This window comes from Haliaeetus albicilla, chromosome 11 (assembly GCF_947461875.1).
Source record: "Haliaeetus albicilla chromosome 11, bHalAlb1.1, whole genome shotgun sequence".
Taxonomy (NCBI): Eukaryota; Metazoa; Chordata; class Aves; order Accipitriformes; family Accipitridae; genus Haliaeetus; species Haliaeetus albicilla.
The window spans coordinates 35,626,189-35,648,252 of record NC_091493.1 but is presented as its reverse complement, the minus strand read 5'-3'; the positions used below and the strand labels follow the sequence as shown (position 1 = coordinate 35,648,252).

The following is a 22,064-nucleotide window of genomic DNA, read 5'->3' as shown; positions in this document are numbered from 1 at the left end:
GATTTGCATTTATCCTGAATTCAAGCCTTAATCTGAAAAGTAAAATCCTGGCTTCACTGAAGACACAGGAAAAGATGCTTTGATGTAAGGGTACTAGGATCTGACCTCATCTGCCATGCCCATTCCTGCAAAATCTACACTTTGACTGATGCAACTTTGCAAAGATTGACCTACTTGTTTTAATAGCCTTAACTACACCTGTAATTTCTTAGCATTTCTGTAGTGGTCTATACTGCACTCTTATAGTTATTTATGCAGCTTATTATGATAATTTGATAACCTAGTGAAGGTTATCAAAACCATTAATTTTGATAACCAGACAAACCATCAAAGTCAGACAGCCAGTCTGCAGGTCAACATGAGCTGTGCTGGGGAGAGCCAGAAGAACAGTGACAGCAGGGCAGCTCTATGATATATTTTGTATGCTTGTTGGCAGAAGCTAAAACAAAGGTTTTGTCTACATGGGGGAAAAAAAAGAAGGATTTGGAGGCAAATATCTTAGTGTCTAACACGTCTAAAACAAATTGGATTTCAAAATTTAAGCACTTAACCTAATAAGAGCATGGCAAGGTTTTGCCAGGTCACCCAACCAGCTAATTCAAAAAGCTTCTCTAATCACTACTCTGGCATCCCTTTAAGTTAACACTAGCTTAAATCTTAAACTGTAAAAATCAACATTCATAAATTCAGTCACCTGGTAATGCTGCTTTTTACAAACTCCCCATGATTTCCTACATTTTGCCATTTTGGACATCCCCAGTTTGGAAAAAAATTGTCATTAGAATTAAAGGAACATCCTATACTTCTGAAACATTTCCTACTGCTAATCAAATGAAAGTGTACTTAGTTTACAGCCATCAAATGACCAATAAAAATTTAGTACTTACAAACATAAGACGCGTAGGTATGTTGTCTGATTGCACCAAAGGATTTTTATACAGCCAGATCTCTTCTGGCTGGATAACCCGCTGGAATGGATCCAAAAATTCTGTAAAACTGAAAATAACAATTTAAGATGCAATTTTTTCACAATTTGAAAGGATGACCAAAAAACCCAGAACAGTCTTGCTGATTTAAAACTTCCCCCAAAGTTAATTATGGTATAGCATGCATGAATTATCCTTATAAAACATTACTATCCTACCTCACTGCTTTCTAGCAATACAACCTTCATAAATATACCCTTAGGAAAACGATTGTTAAAAGTCTATATTCTACAACTTTATAAAAGTTCCACGAAGTTACTGTGGAGATTTCATAGTTTAAGCCCAGCCAGCAATTAGGCACCACACAGCTGCTCACTCACGCCCACCTCCCAGTGGGATGGGGAGGAGAATCAGAAAAAAAGTAAAACTCGTGGCTTGAGATAAGAACGATTTAATAACTAAAGTAAAATAAAATGTAATACTAACAACAATAATAATAAAATATAATAACTGTAATGAAAAGGAATATAATAAAAAAATAAAACCCAAGAAAAACCAAGTGATGCCTAATGCAATCACTCACCACCTGCTGACTGATGTCCGAGCAGTGATCCACCCCTCCAAGCCAACTCCCCCCAGTTTATATACTGAGCATCACGTATGGAATATCCCTTTGCCTAGTTCGCGTCACCTGTCCTGTCTATGCTCCCTCCCAGCTTCTTGCATACCTACTCGTTGGCAGAGCATGGGAAACTGAAAAATCCTTAAATTAGGATAAGCGCTACTTAGCAACAACTAAAACATCAGTGTGTTATCAACTTTATTCTCACACTAAATCCAAAACACACTGTACCAACTACTAAGAAGAAAATTAACTCTATCCTGGCTGCAGCCAGGACAGGAGAATAAATTGTCATTTTATTTTTTGCGGGAAAAGCGTGCAAAGAATATTGTGGGATTAGAAAAATCACGTAGCAGGTATTTTACACTGAAGAAATTATATACCAGATATCGAATACAAAATGTCAAGATCCAAACTTTGAAGTATGACAGTTGTATTTGCAGGATCACAAAGCAGGGAGAAAGAAGCAGCCCAGACTGATAGAAAGAACAGATAACTTTAGAGAATATTTCAAAAAGACACTTACTCCTAAAGCAGGATGGGCTTGTAGAAACACATTTTTTACTTTTTCAGATTGCCAGTATTTTGATTTGGCTGTCAAGCTTAAGAAGAATCCAGCTCTACCAGAAATGTCTCATTCTACCAAAACTGACTGTTTTAATTTCATTCTTAAGTCATTTAGCTCTCTTAAAAAACAAACAAACCAACCAACCAACCAAAAAAACCCCACAGTTTTGTAATTATGTTATTTTGAAATGAAAAGCATCAAAATAAAATGTTAAGGTTACATTGTTATATAGAAATTAAATTATTTGTGTGGGTACCTTCTGTCCAGCAACAAAGAGGAAGCAGGAACTGTGATGTTTGTAGTAAGTTTCAAAAGCTTTTTAGGACTACATAAATTGTCTCTCTTCAGTTAAATCATACTCCTTTTTCCACAGAGTCCTTTAACTCTTCCTAGCTTTTAAGTCATATCAGACTTCCTGGGAAATTTGCCTTCACTTTACTCATTTCAGGGCTAGTTTACTAGGACTGAAAGAATAGCTGCTGAGAGAAGACACAGGGATCAGTTTTCTGCAGATTGGCCTTACTAGGTAAGCCCATGGAGCCAGAATACAGATGTGTAGTGACCCAAAGCTTTTTTTACTGCAAATTTCCCAAAGCCAAGGGCTTTAACCTCCTCCAAAACCCAGGTTTATACAAGTAACAGCTATAACAATTTACTTTGCAATAGAAAAAGCTCAAAGCAATTTGTAAAGCAGAATAAAATTAAACCATATATATGCAACTCCCCCCTGTGAAGACGAGTCCTCAAATCTAGCCAGGTCAGCAGTTTCCTAAACAGCAGCAAGCCTTATCCGGTCTTCTGGGTCTTAGAAAATCCTTCTTTTTACCCCTTCTGAGGACTGATCAGCTGTTCTTTGTTTTCTCACTGTAGTCTATGATCTCTGCATTAGCTACAGTTTCCCACGCCCCCAGCACACACTACTACTGAACCCCTTTACCTGACTCCCACTAGAGAGAAGGTACAAACACTCTGTCTACTCCAAAGAGCCCAATCAACCTCCTCTTCCTAAAGAAAAACAACAAAATCTGAGGACCCAACATGTCAAACACTCTTGTCACTTGAACCGGTAGTTATGTTTCCCTTACTGACCTACGTGGACAACCAGATTCTTCTGGAAACAAGGAGTCTGGTATTGCAAGGATGTTTACTATCATACTCAGCTTCCTCAAACCCAGAGTCTGACCCTGCTCTCCAAAGAAGGTGCAAGGTGAATTTCAGAAGTGTCAAAACACTTTGTTTTAAATTTTCGTTTTGAAAACACTGAATCTTTTTTAAACAATTTTAAAAAAACAATGGCTTGTGCAAAACATGAAAGAGGGAAACATTTCTAAAGATGACCATTTCCAGGAAATAAAACACCTCAAAAATTCATTTTACAGTTTTTCTCTTCAACTAGAAAAATAAAGGTTGATTTCTAGACAATGCAAGCAACTTTGTTTCCAAATTTCAACTGAGAGTCCTAAAGTATATTATTTTTATCTTCAGTCTTCAAAGACATTGACAGCAGCTAGAAGCAGTTAACTGCTCATTAAAAGAGTTCAGTTGCCAAGTCACAGGGCTGGGTATGACATCCAACATGTGTCACCTGGGAGAGTTGAACAGCAAAGTTCACAGCTATACTGTCCAGGACTTAACACTTGTTATGAAGATATATACCGGATCCATGGCCAGGAGGTACTTCACTGCTGTCAATAAATAGAGAAGCACGTGCATGTCTGGGCATACAAGAAGTTAAAGAAGCCAGCTGAGTTTCAATGACTACATCTTTCAGGCAGTCACGTCTTTTCTGACATAATCCCTCAGGTATCTGCTGGTCTGACTGTTTTGAGGCAGTTCTCAAAGCAGAGACACATTCTTTGTCATATCTAGGCCTTGAAGCATTTCTACTAAGTGCAAAAAGCAAACAATAAACAAACATTTATGCTTCAAGGTGATCAGAGTATATCTGTGCACCAGCGCACTTTTGGAAAACATGTCATATTAGACCAGAGATTTGATTAATTTGACATTAAGACATTTGACATTATAAGCAAATGCCAACAGACTTAAAGGTTTGGGGCTCTTGGTCTTTTGTTTCCTGCCTCCTTGTGATGTAATAAAGCTACGATTAAAGTATAGTTGTTTAAATCTGAGAAATTAAACAAAAATCAAATTCATAGTTCTCACATGAATCATACTATGACACTGCAAATGTGTGCTAAGTCATAAGATTTAATTCCTTTAAGGACAAAATAACACGTGCTAAAGAGATGAAACTAAAACAACATAAATAGTATCTGATTCCAACTGAGGACCGATTTTCTGATTAGTATATACTCACTATCTTTGTACTCTTCTAAAGAAAGATTCATTTCAACAAATCTATCAATGACAGTAATAATTATTATAAGTATTATTTTATTTAACAGCAGTTTTGTATCCACCACATATTAAATCTGATTATGTAACCACTTCTTCCTCTGACTTGCATTCTGAATGTCTTCCAAGAACAGTGTTCAAATATGCTGAAACATAATGAAAAAAAAAGGAGTAAAAAAGATAGATGTAGAAGGCAGATCTTGTCTGTGTGAACAATCCAGAAATACTAAGTAAACCGTTAAAGGAAAGTGACTATATAAAAAAGAAATCACTTTTTTTTCCATCTTCAGAAAGAGCTCAGCTGCTAATTAAATTTTTATGCCAAGACTCATAAGAGAACAATTCTCTTCTTTTTTTGAAGCATCACCGATGGGTGACTGGATACGAGATTTCACTAGGTTGAAGGCAATTCCCTATTAAACAGTCATGAGGACATACTGGTTTCTAAGCTGCCTGACACTTACTGATTTATGTTCCTTCACCCTAACCAAAAGTACAGTCTATTACTATTCATAAGCTAGCACAAGCTTGTTTAAATGACTAGATGTTATTAGAAATGAATGTAGTCCTTGGATAAAGAAAACTAGTTCCTAGACATTTTCTATTATGGCTGAAAATACAAGCTCAATCATATAACGTCCCATGGTAGCAGGTGGGCAACTTAAGAAGCTTACTTTGTATTAGTACATGAAATTTTAGTATTAGCTTTTTGGCCTTACATTTTCTGCATGTTTACATATTCATCCAACATTTTTAACAGTTTAACAAGCAAGATTTTGAATACTTCAGCCTGATAACATATATTTAAGACATAAAAGGACTTCCATTAACTTCAAGAGCCTTTAACTGTGACTTTCAAAGCAACCAAAGGGAAACAGGAACCCTAATTCCATTAAAAACATCAGTGAGGAACAGGTGCCCAAGTGCCTGAGGTTGCTTTGGACATGCCAACATTACTGCCTACAACACTACACTAAATAAAAATGTTGTTCTTTTCTGAGGACACAAGCACTTTCTGGTCACATTAACTTCATTTCCATTTAACAGCATGTATCCCTTTAAGATAATTTTTATGCAAGCACCACATCACAGACTGATCCAGGTAAAAGTACACAGGAGTTTTGTGATAATACGGACTAATAATTTTTTTTTATGAAGCCATTCAATGGTAGTGAATGAATCAAACATTGCATAAATATCCTCACAGAGTCTTTGACCCGTGCTTCCACCATGGTTTCCATCTCCCATAAGTAACAGCAGGGTATTGTTTAGCACCTCACCTTACTGTTTTAAAAACTGCTTACAGTAGCTACCGTTCCCTGGCATTCAGCAGCATGAAATCAAGCAGCAATGACATTTGGAAGTTGCTAAGATCAGAGAAAGAGCAATAAGCAGTACTTCACTGGCAAAGCTGGTAAGGTAGAAACCTTTAAATATTAAGAGTAGAAAAGTATGTTCCCAAACTAGCAACAAGAACAGGACGGGAATAGGACAGATGCGCCCAGCATTAGGATTGTATCGTTGTGTCCTGTTAGAGCAAGATAGAAGCTACCAGTCTATAGATAGAAGCAATGAAACCATGACTAGCATTCACCTTAGAAGCACCTACTAGCCTTACAAGGACTGCCACTGGCCAACAGCTGCATTTTCAGCGAGTAACAATATGAAATCACACAGGGGCTTTGGGTCTGGCAGTCTTGGGGACTTTGATATCTGCTTCGTCAGAAGAGTTCACAGGGTGCTGGAAGGTTAGGGATTGTTTCCTGGTTTTGAGCATCAACTAAAGGACGTACGGCGGGGGGGGGGGGGGGGGGACGACGACACTGTTTGTTGGGGAGGGCGGGAGGGTTGGGGTTTTTTGCCTCTTGCCTTGTCTCTTGCAGACAAGGCTTGTCCCAAGTAACAAGTGACAATAACTAAGACAGGACAAAGGAGTACACATGGCATGACAAAGCACCAGAAGAGAATGAACATGAACTTGTGACTGTGATACTCAGTCTTTTATACCAGATACCTAATGACCAACCCTCCTCTTTCCTAAGCTTCATCTGTTGATAAGCAGATCTGATCCTAAAATGGCTTTGGATGCAATTCCTCATTGGAACAAGTAATGAAGAGAGAGCAGGTGTTCATAAACCTCTCTTATAAATCACCTCTGAGGGCTTGTGGAAAACAAAGTTTGGCTCTGAACACCATTCCCTGACTGCAGAACTCTGTGTGAGCAAACTCACCACTGCCTCTCCCGCAGAAACAGGTTAGCTGTAACTGTGCTACTGGAACTCCATTGTGCACTTTCCTACATGGCTACTGCTTTGAGTATTCTCCAAACTGGGTCTCAAATCTAGTAGTAAAAGCTATTATAGTGTACCTGCCATGTTAAATTGTGCAATCAGTTGTCCTAACACTAAACCTGCATAGTTGTGAGCAGCATCAGTGATGCTGAAGTTGGTAGGGCTCTGTGTAGGTTGGCCTAATTACAGAATATATACACAATACATAACTCAGAGCTTCTCACGCAACAGATTTGCAGCCACATTTTGAATGAAGAGCCATAAAGCAGAACACATCATAGGGCACAGCAGCTGTGGAGATAAGAAAATTATATTCTGAAAGAATTTGCTTTAGGGGTTTCCAACAAGTGACACAGGCTAAACAGAAAGAGCCCAGTGCTTACACTGGCTGGGTACATTGTGTTGAACACTGCTTATGCACACCACCTTTACTCACATTTGGATCCAACACTTCCAACTTACCCACTCTGAAACGTACTAATAGTGGCAAAAGTATTCATGTCATGTTATTTGATATACCTGGAGAGAATAACTTATTCTCATACCATGAGAAAACCTAATCTTGTTTATTCCCTATAGGTAATTTTAAGGAAAAAAATATAACTTTTTAGTGGTTATTTTAGGAACTCCTGCAAAGACAGACAAAATATTAAAAGCTTGAAATGGTCTGTGCCTGGAATGCAAAATTAACAGAACTGAAGCAGACAGGATAGTGATGAGGTGAGATGAGAAACAATGCCTGTGGTTTATCACCGTCATTCTGCTCATCACAGAGTTGGAGGAGCTCAGTTTCTGAAATGCTGCTGTCTATGCGTATTAGCATGATGAGATAGCTTTGTGTTAGCACAGAGGTTGGCATAAGGAAAGAATTTCAAGTCATTTAATTTCTAAAGTAATTTGAGAAATCTACAGTTCCTCAGCCATCAAGAAGGGAATTGTGTATTGGGGTACAAAAAATATGACCAAGGCCCAATTATTAATGATGAACTGTAATTTCACCAAGGAAGAAGCTGACATGAATTAAAAATATAACTTCAATAATATAAACTCCAGTTTTGCTAGAAAGAGGAACTTTCCCTATGGTTAAGGCATAACACTGGGTATCAAGAGATTTGATGTTTTCTGCGACTGTTTTACAAGGCAAGGTAGGGCAATTCATTCCAGCAAGCATCAGTATCAGGATCAAAGCAAGACTCCTAACGCTGTAGTTTGCTCATTAACTGCACTGGTATTCACATATGCCAAGTATGCACTGCTGACAAGCATTCAAGTAGGAAAGCAAAAGCTTTAACTTCTCTATGGAAATCAAAAGCAAAGAGTTAAATTCTAAAACGTATTAGAATTTATATTGCAATAGATATTGATTGCATAAGAAGCATGTACATCAGAACAGAAAATAACGTTTTATTGGTTCTTCATAGGCTTTGATGGAAACATTATTATAACCATCATCTTGTAACTGCACTCTAACCAATTCATTAATTTACATTCACACTAAAAGATACAAAAGTAGCTGTATCAATAAATTATCTCTACCTTTTTAACAGCTAAATACTTTTACTTCCCCATACAATGCCATGCAGTGTATACACCTACCGCTTCTGATTAACAATCTATAATCCAAATATGGAGCTTTATTTATTGGGTTTGAGTGTCCTGCAGGAGACAAGGTAGTTAATATTCACCAGGAACACCCTACAAAGATAATTCAGAAGCTGTTTTTATTGCTATAGAAATGAGAAGATCTGATGCCTCTCTTCACATGCAGTAACCTTCTGTTTGCAGGCACAAGTATTTACAAAGACTGAGAGGAATACTGGCAGAAAGTAAATGGTAAGAAAAATGTTGCAAGAAGCTTGTCTCATTCAGTCCCTATTCAATGTCAATACAGCTCTGGGAATAGTGCAGGCTGATAGAATTTTTTACATTTCTGTATTTTTAAGAAGCTAGAAACAAAACCTTCATACCACTTCCTGACAACATTTGATAATCTAATCTGAATGCATACAGCTTTCCCCACTTTTAATTCTGTGGGTGCACTTTTATGTAGAGAGGAGCCAAAAGTCAATGGCACTAAATCATGGGACTGATAAGGGCAAAGGGCAGGAGCAATATTTTTGTTTGGTTGGGGTTTTTGGTTTTTTTTTTATTTAATGTCACTGTCAAGTAGAGAACTGGTTCTCAAGGGTAGGTTTGGCTTCAGATGAGTCAGTATCACTTGATGTAAAATATTTCTGAATATTTTAAATTATCTAACAATTGCAGTGTGACATTTAATTAGCACATATGCCCACATTAGCCCTTCAGATATATGAGAAATCATTTTGATTAAGAAGGGATTGAAAATAAATTCTGATGCAGTTTTAAAAATCTACATATTACCATGGCTGTCATATTTCCCAGATGTGCTGAAAGAGGAGAGTTTCCAGTATTTTTTTTCAGTTTTACTAGCAGGTTTCCCAGATTTGCCTCACATATCCACTGATGTGACAAACATATATTGGGGTATGACTTCTTCCAAAGATGAATGGCCACCCTCTTTACTCTCCTTGCACCCCAGTCAGGGTGAGCTGTACTGTCACTGGGCCAACAAAGCCAACCATGATGCGAGATGTTCTTCAAACAGAATATGTCTAACTAGATGATGGAGTCTGTGCCAGTCAGTGTCTCTCAATGATTACTGAGCCACTGGACCCTTCTCTGATATAGCATCTGGGGTTGTATTTATAAAGGCTTCATCAGTTGTGCCTAAGATTAGGCTCAAGTCTGCTACAGCACTTGACTTGAGCCGCATGTACCCACGTGGAATATACATATGAACAGAAAGAGGTTAAAATCAGACCCGAACCCTCTGCTCAATTTTTTTCTTCCTTGTTTGGTCCAAATTCAAGAAACAATATGAATTAAAGGAATCAGCAAGGAGGCAACAGGTGGGGAGTCTGGGCTCATTTAAAAGCTCAGATTTTGAACTAACAACAATGTAGATTCATAACATGAGTCCTGCAGCTTATGAAATAATATGTAAATAATAGGCAAATGTTCTTAGAACACCTAATATGAAATAGTGAACCAGCAATCTTTTCACAATGCTGAAAAAAAAAGAGAATAGCCTGGAGTTTTAGAACTTAATGTTAGTTGCCTTAGTACCTAAATTATACCCTCTACTGCTTTCTCAGTCCCTGGCATTTGAACTCTCTGGGTAAACCATTTCCTTCCTGTGACATTATTTCAGTCATACTAAACCTAAGAGGAAAGGGAAAGGATTATCTGAGCATGCATGAACAGCACAAGAACAAGCAATTGACATAGCCAGCCAGTTGTTCTTCTGCGCCTGAAAGAATCCAAAAACTTCCAATCCATATATTCGCCTTGCTCACAGGCTGAGCACTTTGAATGCAAGTAGCACCAAGTATCGCTGAGTATCAATTGCCAGTATGAAGTGACTGAATCTAAATTCCCATTTAATGAGAATAAAAATAGGTATCCAGGCATTAAACTACTTAACTAGCTTAGATACAACCTTTTCATCATCATTTCTTACAGAAGCAGAATATTTGGAAATGAGCAAAGTGAAAGGAACAAAGAGGGAACAGTTGGTCATGCTGCATTGCAGCTTTGAACAGAAGAGCAGGAGATAAAGGTGGCTATACAGACAGGAAAAAAACACTGCAAAGTGAGTCAAATGGACATATTTTGGCTTGGTTTACATTTTTAAAACTTTCTTTGACCTAATATTGAAGGTGATCTTTGCATCTTTTGCTTACTGGTCAGCAGAATACAAAATAAACCATTCTGAAAGAAAAAGATATTTATTTTGGCAGTTAGCTGCTCTTGAAGCAGTTCAGTTCTCGTGATCCCTGCTCACATGGAGCAGTGGTGCACTTCAAGCAGAAGGCAAGCAGGTCAGAGCTGCTACTTACTATGTCAATGTACACTACTTAAGGCAATCCAGTACAGCTGCACTACTGTAACAGAGATAATCAACAGTGATAGTCTTACAGAAATAACAGATACCAACAAAGAGAAAACTATTGGCTACTGTTTTCATTGCATTACCTCTCATTTTAGTTAATAAAAAGCATGATTTATGGTATTAATTGTTGCCTCTCTGCTCTATTTTTATTAAATATACCCTATGATGTAAGCTATTTCACAAAAGCTATTTCACAAAAGCCATTTTCATGTGTGTGTTTGGGGAGGAGGGATTAGAGAGGAAATCATCAGTATATGAACACTGATGTAGCCCTTAGAAGTTTCAAAGGTTGTAGCTGTACATTATTCTAAAGTGAAAAACAGAATTCATATTACAGGCTTAAATCACCTAAGCACATATCAATAATGAACGAAAACACACTACAGACAGTCAAAATTTTGCTTTTTATGTTTTTTAATGCTTGTTTTATTACATCTCAAGCTGTTTTCAGCCAAACAACTCTCAACAGTTCCTTTGACAACTATCCTAGCTGCGTAGCAGTTTGACTGAGCTGAGTAGTCTGATAAAGCTTCTTCTGTTTTCATACCTGCGTGCCACACTCTTATTGACTATAGGTTTGGACCTGAAATGAAAGTCAGGGATTAAAGTCACAAAGATGCTGAGTTTCTCTTAGTGACCAAAGCTCTCCCTCTTAGTTATTTCTGTCCCTGCATCACTCCTTCTCCAGAAGTCCTTTGGAGCTCACTGTTACTTCAAAGCTTCTCACCCCTTTCCCTCCTGAGATAGCTCTTTAAGATCTTGCTTGGAACAAGGTTTAACCAGTTGGAAGCATCAGCTTGGCCCTAGCAGCTTATTCAGGAGCAGTGTCTGCAACACATTAATATGTTCCTCCATGCTGCAGGCTCTTGTCTCCCTTCAGCCACTGCCACCCACCCAACCTCTTCAAAAGCCCCATATCAAAAACCTACCACTTCTACACAAGAAATTTGCTTTCTCACTGACTCAGCTTTTCGCCAGAACCTGAATTTTAATAATATGAACACAACTTGATAATTTGCTGCCAAGTAATATTTAGTCTAGAATGTTTATTATGTGAACATTTATGATTTGTATCCCATTCACTATGCACCACTGTTCCCTTTAAACATATGATGGACAGACAGAGACATGATCTTGAAAGAGGACCTGTACGGCAGTGAAGCCTATCCCCACATAATGCTGTACCTGAGGGGTATAGGCTGAATAAAAGTGAGAATTAAGTAGCATCAAACACATTTTCCACAACTAGAGCTAAGTGCCAAAACACATTCTCAGACCGTTTTTTCGGACTAAAAACTCCGGAGCTGGTAAGGAAGTGACAGAGGGGAGAAATTCTATGGCCTAATCTAGAAGGCTCAATCAAGAGTTTCTTTATTTGAAATTAAAACAACTTTTGGTCAAGCAGGGATTTATCATTTTAACCCAAACGAAGTGAAATATTTTGTTTCAGCATCCATTAAACTAATTTTAATAAAAAATGCATTTAAAAATGCGCATTTTAAAGTAAAACACTTCAGTATTAATAAAGAGACACTTTTTTTGGCCAAGTTATTTACTACATGTAATACAAATTTGCATGCTATTTTGTTCCAGTTTTTCCTTCGTAGTTGCTGAATGCAATGACTTCATTATTCTCTGGGAATAAGAGACCTGCATAATGATATTCACAATCAAATCCAACCATATTAAAATCACTCAATCCAAAAACACTTGTGTGAATAACTACATGTTCCAGAGCATTAATAATGATTTTTTTTTAAAAAAAAAGCTATAAAGTTATAGTAATGGGGAATAGGAACATCACTTTTAGCATTTAGTAGCACTCACTGAAGTCCAATAGCAATAGTCACACGCCTGTAAAGCATCTTGGACGCTAGATGAATGGAATTATTAATGGCCTCTCTGCAGGCTATGAGAGTACAGTCAGGCTATTAGATCTGTTCTCCCATTAGTGAAAATTGGCAGCTAATGAAAATATAACACTTTATATCAAATGATACTCTCCTCTGTTGTTTTTGATTTGCAAGGCTTCACAACACTTGGCAGGGTGCCACAAATCCTTCAAAGTTGAAATATTTCTGAGCTGACATTTACACCTCCATTATAAATTCTAAAGAAGTAGTAAAACTTTTCACTCAAAATAGAGTAAAATGTTGAACTGCAAGATTGCAGAGTGAAACATTTCACCTAATTTAGGATTTCATTTCCCCCACAATCTCATCAATGCAGAATATTTAGAATGTGGTAACTGGCATGGCGCTGTCCTCCAGCCAGAAGGGATCACCTCAGGGATCTGCTCAGTCTTTGCTGAAGTATTCTCCAAGTAACTTTGAATTGGTTAACACCGATTCCTTTTCTGCCCATCAACAGGAGCCAAAAATCTCTTACAAGAAATTTTGCTTTAGTGGCTTTCAACTTTTCCCTGCACACCAGGACACTCTCAGGCAGTATAAAGCTCAGTCTACTAAGCTGATTTGTGCCAGCTTACAAGGCCAGCTAGTCTGTCTCCTCGCAGCCGTGCAGCAAAGCAAAACTTTATGTAAAATACTCCCAAGATAATTTTGTGTAAGTTGCTTTTTAAAATTTCCATCAGTGGAGATTCTACATATGCCTCAGGCAACCTATCACAGCACTCAAAGGTCCTTACAATTAGGTTGTATTTCCCCACACTCAGCCTAAGTTTCCCTTGCTACAAGTTTAAAAATCTTTCCTTTCTGTACATTTCCCAAAGACATGAAGAGCAGCTTGCCTTCATCATACATCTTTATAGCAGCTGCTTACATGTGAAGATCACCGCCATGTCTCCCAGATTTCTAGATTAAACAGTTCAATTATTTCTATCTTTTCTCAGAAAAGGTGTTTTCTATACCCCTCTCACCATCTTTCTCACTCCTCCCCAACTCTCTGAAATTCACGTACATAAGTAATCTTAATCAGTCACTTATGAAAACACCACTTGTAAACCCTATTACTCTAGCTTATAGCAAAACAATTCCCACTTACTGCATTTTATCTATATGCTATTTTAATTAAAATTCAGTGGTATTTTAACAAGGAAAATATTTAGCCATTTGGATAGTAAAAGCTAAAAGTGTTTTGTAATGCAGACAAATAAACAAATACAATATACAGTGACTGTAGGAACCTGATTCACAACAAAGAAACTTTCCTAATCTAGTTTTCTGCAGAATCATATAGATCAGTCAGAGTTTCTTGCACAGCAATGACTTGTGGTCCAATGATCACAAATTTACCATTTACAAGGCAAGGGAAAAACATGAACGGAGAGTACCTTAAAACCCATGTAAGGGTGAAAAGCTTAGTTCAAGTGCCACATCTGATGACACCTTTGTCTCTTCTATGAGGACAATCTAATTGGATCACCTGAAAGCAGTTACTCAGGAATCAGTGAAGCTTTCTTTCATCATTCAAGTGTAAGTGCCTGATGTTCATTAGTGGATCACAACCAATACTTTAACTACGGACATATGTGTTGTCTTTAGCTTTCTCTCTTTGTCCACTAATTCTTGTCAATACAGATATGGCACTCAAACATCCCCTGTTCAGTACCAGTACAGTGCTTACTACAGAAAATGTTACAAGGCACACTAAGTGTAATCCTTAATCCACTTTTAGCATCAATAATTCTGCCAACTATTTCTGAGTACTCACTTTTCAAAGTCACCAACAGATTGGGAGACTATAAATATCTTGGTTTACCGTACCAGCTACGAGTGCATTCTCAGCAATAAGAACGTACTTTTTATTAAGGTCTTTGCCATAAGAAACACAGTTCTGCTACAGCTTGACTGTGCTTACATCAAAGTATAAGAATCAATTGTTTTGAAGAGAAGTTTCCCTCACAAAAAAACCTGTCAGTCTTAGTAGCATTCTCACTATAAAACATCCTCAGTCACGGCTGGGAGAAAATAAATACAAACTGCCAAAGTCAGCGAGTAAATAGGATTCAATGAGAAGAGACACAAAGTCACCATTTACTCCTCAAAAATCTGGAGCAGATGCTTTGGCATTTACAATAACATCCTTTTTTAGCATGTGTTCAGCTGTGAGTTTAGCCATGGACATCAACTGTAAATCTCATCTTATTAACAGGACAATTAGAATTCCTGGCTTTAAATCCCCCTTCCCCGCCCCGGAACTCAGGGAAGACAAATGAAATAAACTTAGTTCCACAATCTAAAAGTATTGATACAACAGGTTGTAAAATAGTCTATCTTTTGCACAGACCGAAGTCTGCACAAAATTCAGGTGCGCTTTCTCCTGAATAGCTGTTATCTAAGTCAGTAAAATCCTACCCTAGTTTCAATAAATAAAATAAGAAAACAATGGAAACGGAAGCTTCAGCTCAGTGGAACAGCAAGTACCAAGTGTCTCTGTTAGCTTGGTGATATTTCATAGATATTAGGACAGGCACACAGTCGTTTTGTTGTGTGCTTCATATTACACAAGGTATAATAGGTATTTATGGCCTTCTGTTTTTGCAGTAACCTCTCAAGGATGCAGAGCTGAGCAAAGTTAAAATTTGGGTTACTTTGTGATGTATCAGCTGCATTCAGCGAGCTACAGAAGCTCCATGGCATTCTAATTCTTCCATCACTTCAAAGGTATAACAGACTGCTGAGCACTGGAACAAGTCTGTTGCTTGCCACTGGAGCTCAATATGCAACCTTTGATATATGTTCTCAGATCTAAGCACCAGAGAGGCTAAGGGTTTTTTTATAGCAGGGCTTTCCCTTAACTGTTCATTAACCCTACTCAGTGAACTAGACTTCCACCTGGGCCACGAAACTAAATCTTTCCTTCATTTTAGTATCATCGAAATTATGGTTTACACTACAGTACCTATTTTTAAACAGCTTAGTAATCAAACGTGTTGATGTTCTCACTTCCTATTATCATTACTATTTGTGAAACTAACACTGAAAAAGCTCCAAGCATATTCAACATTCAATGAGTTTGGCTACTGTCCACATACCTCACAACAAAGAATTTATCACTTAAGTGAACAAAGGGTGAGAAAAAGAAGTATTACTCTCCCTTTCTTGATGAGAAATTAGGGTACAGAGGAATAAGTCCAAGACTTTCAAGATCAGAAGCCAAAAATCAGGTTCTAAACAAAGTCAGAATTACGGGATACTTAAATCGAGAATGTAGGACACAAATTGAGTATGTAGGACACAGAAAGACTAAGAAGCTCATGTGGCCAAATACCTACTTCGCTTTGAAATGTTCAGCTGGAGAGCCTAGGCTTAAAAGGTGCTTTGAAATCTTGGTCCAACTGATTTGTGTAATTTGGCAGCATCTGTGTCAGCATTAGGAAATAAATCTTAACGTCTCAGAGTGGCGATTTCTTCTCAATACCATTTTGCTAATATTACCTACAGATCTCTGACTGCTCATGATTCTCAGCTCAGTCTGTCCTCCAAAAATCTGGTAGATATGACAGAGAAAAGGCAAGCGCGAACTGTGAGAAAAGTAAAGCAGAGTGCAGCATTGTGGAATTTCCTCAGCTAATTGATTTTCTGTCTGTGTTAACAAGACAATACATAGTATCATTTACGAAGGCAACATATGCAGAATATCCAGAAGATCACAACCCATGACAAAGAAAGCTACTTGAAAGAGCTTTCCATACTAAATCATTTCATGCATATTCATAACTTGATTAAAATCTTAATATTGTAAACTTGTAAGAAACCCAACATGCACAGAATCAGCTTTTATTTACTTAAACCAGAGTCCGAACATGGCGCACACATTAAAGATGTCAGCATTAGTCAATACTGTACACTCACATGTGTGTAATACATATGTATGTTAGCCTGCAGATAAACATTTATTCCCAAGGGAGGCTGCTAATGAGACTGTGCTGTAGGGAAGATATCCAATTACTCTGAATGACATTTATATTTTAATCACATCACACTCACTGAAGAGCTCAAGGTTTGATGAAGCAATCCTTGAAAGACTGTCTTTTAAATCAATTAGCTCTAGAAACATCAGCAATATGCTGTTGACAAGTCATTGGGCTAAATATACTACAACACATGCAAATTCTTCTATCTTCCTACCAAGACAATGATGTGGTCTTCTAAAACTTCTGAAACAGATGAAAAATTTTTCCTTGTAGGAGACACCTAAAGCAGAACAACATGTATTTTCCTAAGAAACTAAGACATCCCTGCTGGCAATTACAGGCACACTCTGAGCTACCACTCAACGAATTTTTAGGACAGATGAAGAACATTGTTTTAAGGGCATCACTCCTGTGTACAAATACCGGATTTGTTCACAGATCTTTTTACAATTGCCTTAACTCAATAAAACCAAGTCAGTCAAAACAATTTGCTTTCATCGAGCATTCAGTAAGTGACAAATGCCACTGCCCATGTGGAGCAGATGAAAGACTGGCCACGTGTAACATGCTTTAGCATTAATCAGGCGTCTTAAGATGCTCCAGGTCATAGGAATAAGTACAAAATGAAGAAAACAGAGATGCAAGACCCTAATTCAATCATTCTTCAAATTAGTGTTTGATTTCTTCTATAAACATATACACGCTAACAGTTGTTATATTAAACAACAGACCATTTCTACTTCTGAGACCTTACATGAAAAATATCACTTTAAAAAAATCCAGTTCTGTAATCAGATAGATCTTAATAAATAAAAAACTAAACAAACAAAAAATACGAAGTGAGAATTGATTAAAGTCAAGGTTTAATTGAAAAAATAATTGAAACTGCATAATGCAGTAACAATGTAACGGTCAAATTATAGCGTGAGAATGTTCTTTGCCTAGTAAGTAGCAAACCACCTACGCTCGTTAGGATCGTTCAGCCCAGTCAAAAGGTGTAAGGCTAAACATTTTGAAAACTAAAAAAAACATGAATTTGTTGATGTTAAGGAACTGGGAAAAATTGTAGGGCAGAACAGAAATATCACTATTCTCCTTACAGTTTGTAACCTGTGTCTCGAGAGCTATTTTGCTGACGGTACTAAAAGAACATCTATTTACCTTTCCAGTAAAGTGTGCATCAAGCATGTTTTTGACTGCCAACAGTTGTGTTTGGGTTTTGTTGTTGGTTTTTTTTTTTTCAACTCCTGCTTCTGAATTTCAGGCAGCTGTAGTTCTAATAAATCTCTCCTAACTAATCCTTCCTTCAACAGTAGTAAATCCTAAGGGCTAAAATGCCCTTCAGCACAGATCTTTGTGAACACACAGAAGCTTGAGTTGCTTAATTTCGATACCTAAACCAGTCTTTAATTGCTAAGAACACAACATCTAGAAGTGAGTCAGTTGTCATCATTATCCTCCCTGAATGTCTGTTGAATTCATCCCAACCAATACACAACCATCAAAAAAGTGTATTATTACTTGTGTTGATTTGCATGATAGAAGAGATCTTAAATAACAAGTATAGATTTTTGCCTTTGGTGGGATGACTAAAGTTGATAATTATGGTAACTGGGGGGGAAAAAAGGTTGCCAGTCTTAAGTATAGAAAATATGGCTGTTGTTGCTGTAAAATACATTCAAATTGGCAATACATTCAATTTCAGCAATCATCAACATAAGTTTTCACACCTCCATTTTTATGAAGTGACATTTATCACCAAGCTAAACTACAACATGGAATATGCACCTTTTTCTTTTGCATTTTATGGTACAAAATATGCCAGTATATTACTCTGAGTTATATTAATCAGTAGGCTGAAGATAAAGAGACATCTGGGAGGCACAGATGGTTCATGATTGGCAAACAGCTATGGAACCATTACCTTCAAGGTCAGACTTTTAACACTACAAAGGTAGATAGTGACCCAAAGCCATCAATACCTTTTCAGAATGAACCAATTCTTTTCAGTCCAGTTCCTGGTGGGCAAGTTTCTATGTCACAGCTGGCATTAACAACAGAGATAATCTCAGACCTACTAGCCTCAAATCATTGATGTTAATGGCATTCCTTTCCAAGGGAGGTGGGAACTGTACACCCTTTTCATTCCTAGAAATAGGTTCTGCAGTAGACCTTACATTGCTGCTGCATGGATTCCAGTTCCAGGGCTTCCAAATCTACCAGTAATTGTTCATTGTTGAAGAGATATTTCAGTCAACTCAACACTCCATAAAAATCCTTACCCTTCTGCCTACAAAACCACAGAAAACACAGTATTTAAGCCCCTAAAACACTCGTATTTTGAAACTTTTGTAATTGCCTCTTTAGAAAAACTAAGACAAATATTGAATACTATTTCAATAGCAAAAGATTACTTTGGTGTTAAGATTATCTGAAGACAAAAATTATTCTTCTGGTCTACCTAGAGATTATATTCTTGCAACCATTACAGGCAAATAAAGTGCAGTTCTTCATGAAACTAAGCACCAACGTGGATTTAGAACACTATGGTGTTCAGTACTTTTAGATGTCAATGACTGCTCTAAATGACCTATTACAGTGTCAGAATTATTCCCCAGAATTCAAAGAAGGCAGGAGCTGAGCTATCTGAAAACTTGAGAATTGCTTGCACAGGCATTTGCCATTATGGCAACTCTACCAAAAGCTTTTCCTTTAGCCACACCTCAGCTGATTTTAGAACAACAGTATAAAGAATAGTGAAAATTACAGAATCTTTTAAAAGAGGAAATGAAGACAGAAAACAAGCATAACCAAGAAATTACTACTTATAATGGGTCATGATTACATTACATGGTAATAAGCTATATGAAGAGATGTCTTACTGGAGGGTGCAAGTGATGAATTACACACACAATCATAATAAAGAAAAGGTTCTGATGCAGCATCAGATTCTGAGGTCTTTGCTCACCTTGTAATTCCATATATTCCAGAAAAGAGTTCTGCTGAGAGGAACAGGTCTACTTTCAAAGAAAGATGCAACTGAACTGAAAGGTATCAAAGGTACCTTACAGGTTTTTGAAGATATCAAAGTTTATCCTAAAATGAAGTGGACTACACTTACCAAACATGTTGCAAATCAAAAGGTTTGCATCAATATTCAAGCAAAATGAGCACCCAGAAAAAACTCAAATACCAGTAAATCGTGCAAGTTATTCATTAACCATGAGAGGATCAGAAAGGAATGGCATCAAAGCATCCCAGTATCACCAGCTGTAAGTCAGTATCACGGCTTAATAGATGCCCTATACTATTACTGCCTGCACCTGCGACCAACAGCATCCATCGTTAAGTAGACAAACAAGTAAACAGTATCAGAATCGATCCGGTTTCTGTGATACTTCCGAGAGATCACAAAGACTGAGAATACTCAAACGTTAAGCAACTGAAATGCAAACTTATATGAAGAGCGGAACTTTTCATTGTTCAAATGCGTGGAGAACACAAGCTGCCAGGAAGAAGAAACAGGTACAGCCCTGAAAAGAAAGGGGGAAGCCTGCCTGAAGTACACAGAGCAAAATAAAACCTAACAGCCTCCTCCTAAAGAAGGCAAAAAGAAAGAGTGTTCCTGCAGCGATAGCGGCACATCTTTCGGCAACCCGATTGTCATGACTTTCCTTCCCACCCACCGGCGTGCAGATATGCTTCTCAAACCCGGCTGCGATCCATTACATCTCACGTTCAGGCTGAGGTCCTTCCTCGGCTCCAAGCCGGAGCTCTCCCACCGAGGGTCCCTGCCCCAGAGCTCGCTCACTGCGGGTTGCCGCTGCTGCAAGCCAGCTGTTGAGGTGCGTTTACAGCCTCGGCAGACGAGACCTTACAGCAGGAACTATAATCGTCCAAACGAAACCACCAGCAGGGTTTGGGTTTTTTGGTTGGTTTTTTTTGGTTGGTCGCTTGCTTTTTGCACGCTTCTCTCGCAAACAGTAGTTTCTCCGACAAAAAAAAAAATTTCCCGCAGGTCTTCGGCAAAATCCCAGGGCAGAGAGGGGGGCTCCCCGCTGCTCCTGCAACGACTCACCCCGGGGAAAAATTCCTTCCCCAACCCCGGACGGGGGAACGGCGGCAGCCCTCCCCGCCTCGCTCCGGGCTCCCGAGAGGGCCGGCGGCAGCCTGGGGGGGGCCTCCCCCGCCTCACCGCCCGAACCCGCCGGCGGGTGGCTCTCCCTCAGGGGCTGCGGGGCGGTTAAACCGCCGTCAGCCCGCGCTGAGGGGCGGCCGACCCCGCCTCACCCCGCACTCCCCCGGCCCGGCGATCCGCGCCCGGTTGTGAGGAAAGACTCGGGCACCAGAGCGGCCGCGGGCGACGAAGGAAAGTTGAGGCGGTCTCGGCGGTCACCCGCTGGAGCCGCGTCCCCCCCTCGCCTCCACCTCCCCTGCCGCTGTCCGGCGGGTACTCACACGAAGACCCCGAAGAGCAGGACCCGTATGCCGATCTCGATCGCCAGCTCCCGCATGGTGGGTCCCGGCGGGCTCCGGCAGCCCCGCGGCGCCGCCTCTCATTCCCCGGGCGGGGCGGGAGGGCCGGGAGGGGGCACCCGGGGCAACTCTACCGCCTTCACGCCGCCCGCCGGCAGCCCGCCCCGCCGTCCTGAGGGAGGGCGGCCGCCGCGCAGAGCCCCGCGAGGTGCAGCGCGGGTCCCTCCATCCACACACACACACACACACACACACACGCACGCACGCACCCCGACCCCCGCCTCAGCGGCTGCCCGCCCCTCACGGAGGCGCCGCGTCCCGTCGGCTGCGCGGGAAGCGAGGAGCGGGTGCTACCGCCGGGCTGACACGGCACAGGGGGAGGGTCCCGCTGACTAACGCCGTGTCCCTCTCCGGGGGGGGATCCTGGGGATTTCCCCTCCCTCCCTTCCCCTCCCCGCCCCCGCGGCGCTGCCGAGCCGGAGCCGCTGCCGCGCCGTCCCACCCCGGCCCCTCGGGACCCCTCTGCGCCACCGGGCCCGGGTCCCGCCGGCCTGGGGCGGCCCTTTGAGGCGGCCCCTGGGCTTCTGCCCCCGCCTAACGCTGAGGAGGGGTCCCGGGAGCCCTTCGGTGCGGCGCGGAGAGGGTCTTTTCTGTCTGCTTTAAGGCAACGCTCCCCCGTCCGTAGCTGGGAAGGAATTAACCCGCTGGCCGTCAGCGCGAAGGGCTGGCGCTGCGTCCCGTGGCACAGCCCCGCAACGTGCTGGATTTTCAGACCTCCTGGGTACGGCCCGGCTCCGGTGAGGAGCGGGGCTGGCGTTTCTGTGTTCGGCTCTGGTTTCGTAAGGACACACCGCGCTCCCGAAAAGATGGAGGGGGGAAAAAAAAAAAAAATAGCCCCCAAAACCGGGGGGGGTAGCACCACTAGGCACAGATACAGCGGCTGTTCACGAAGACTTAAACTGCTGGTCGTTT

The 22,064-nt window shown here is 40.0% G+C and overlaps 1 protein-coding gene across 2 annotated transcripts in view; it reads right to left on the bottom strand.

The window, feature by feature from the left end:
* The window catches only part of PLPP4 (phospholipid phosphatase 4), a 66,413-nt gene extending 45,096 nt beyond the window's left edge, over positions 1 to 21,317 (bottom strand). Inside the window, exons 1-2 of one of the 2 annotated variants that reach the window (XM_069797111.1) lie at positions 21,075 to 21,317; positions 888 to 996 (exon numbers count right to left, since the gene is read on the bottom strand). In XM_069797111.1, coding sequence (XP_069653212.1) covers positions 888 to 996; positions 21,075 to 21,130 — 165 coding nt within the window. In that variant the 5' untranslated portion in view covers positions 21,131 to 21,317. Of the gene's footprint in view, positions 1 to 887; positions 997 to 16,689; positions 16,914 to 21,074 lie in introns of those variants that run through there. The other variant, XM_069797112.1, reaches the window with a different exon arrangement.
* Positions 21,318 to 22,064: the final 747 nt, after the last annotated feature.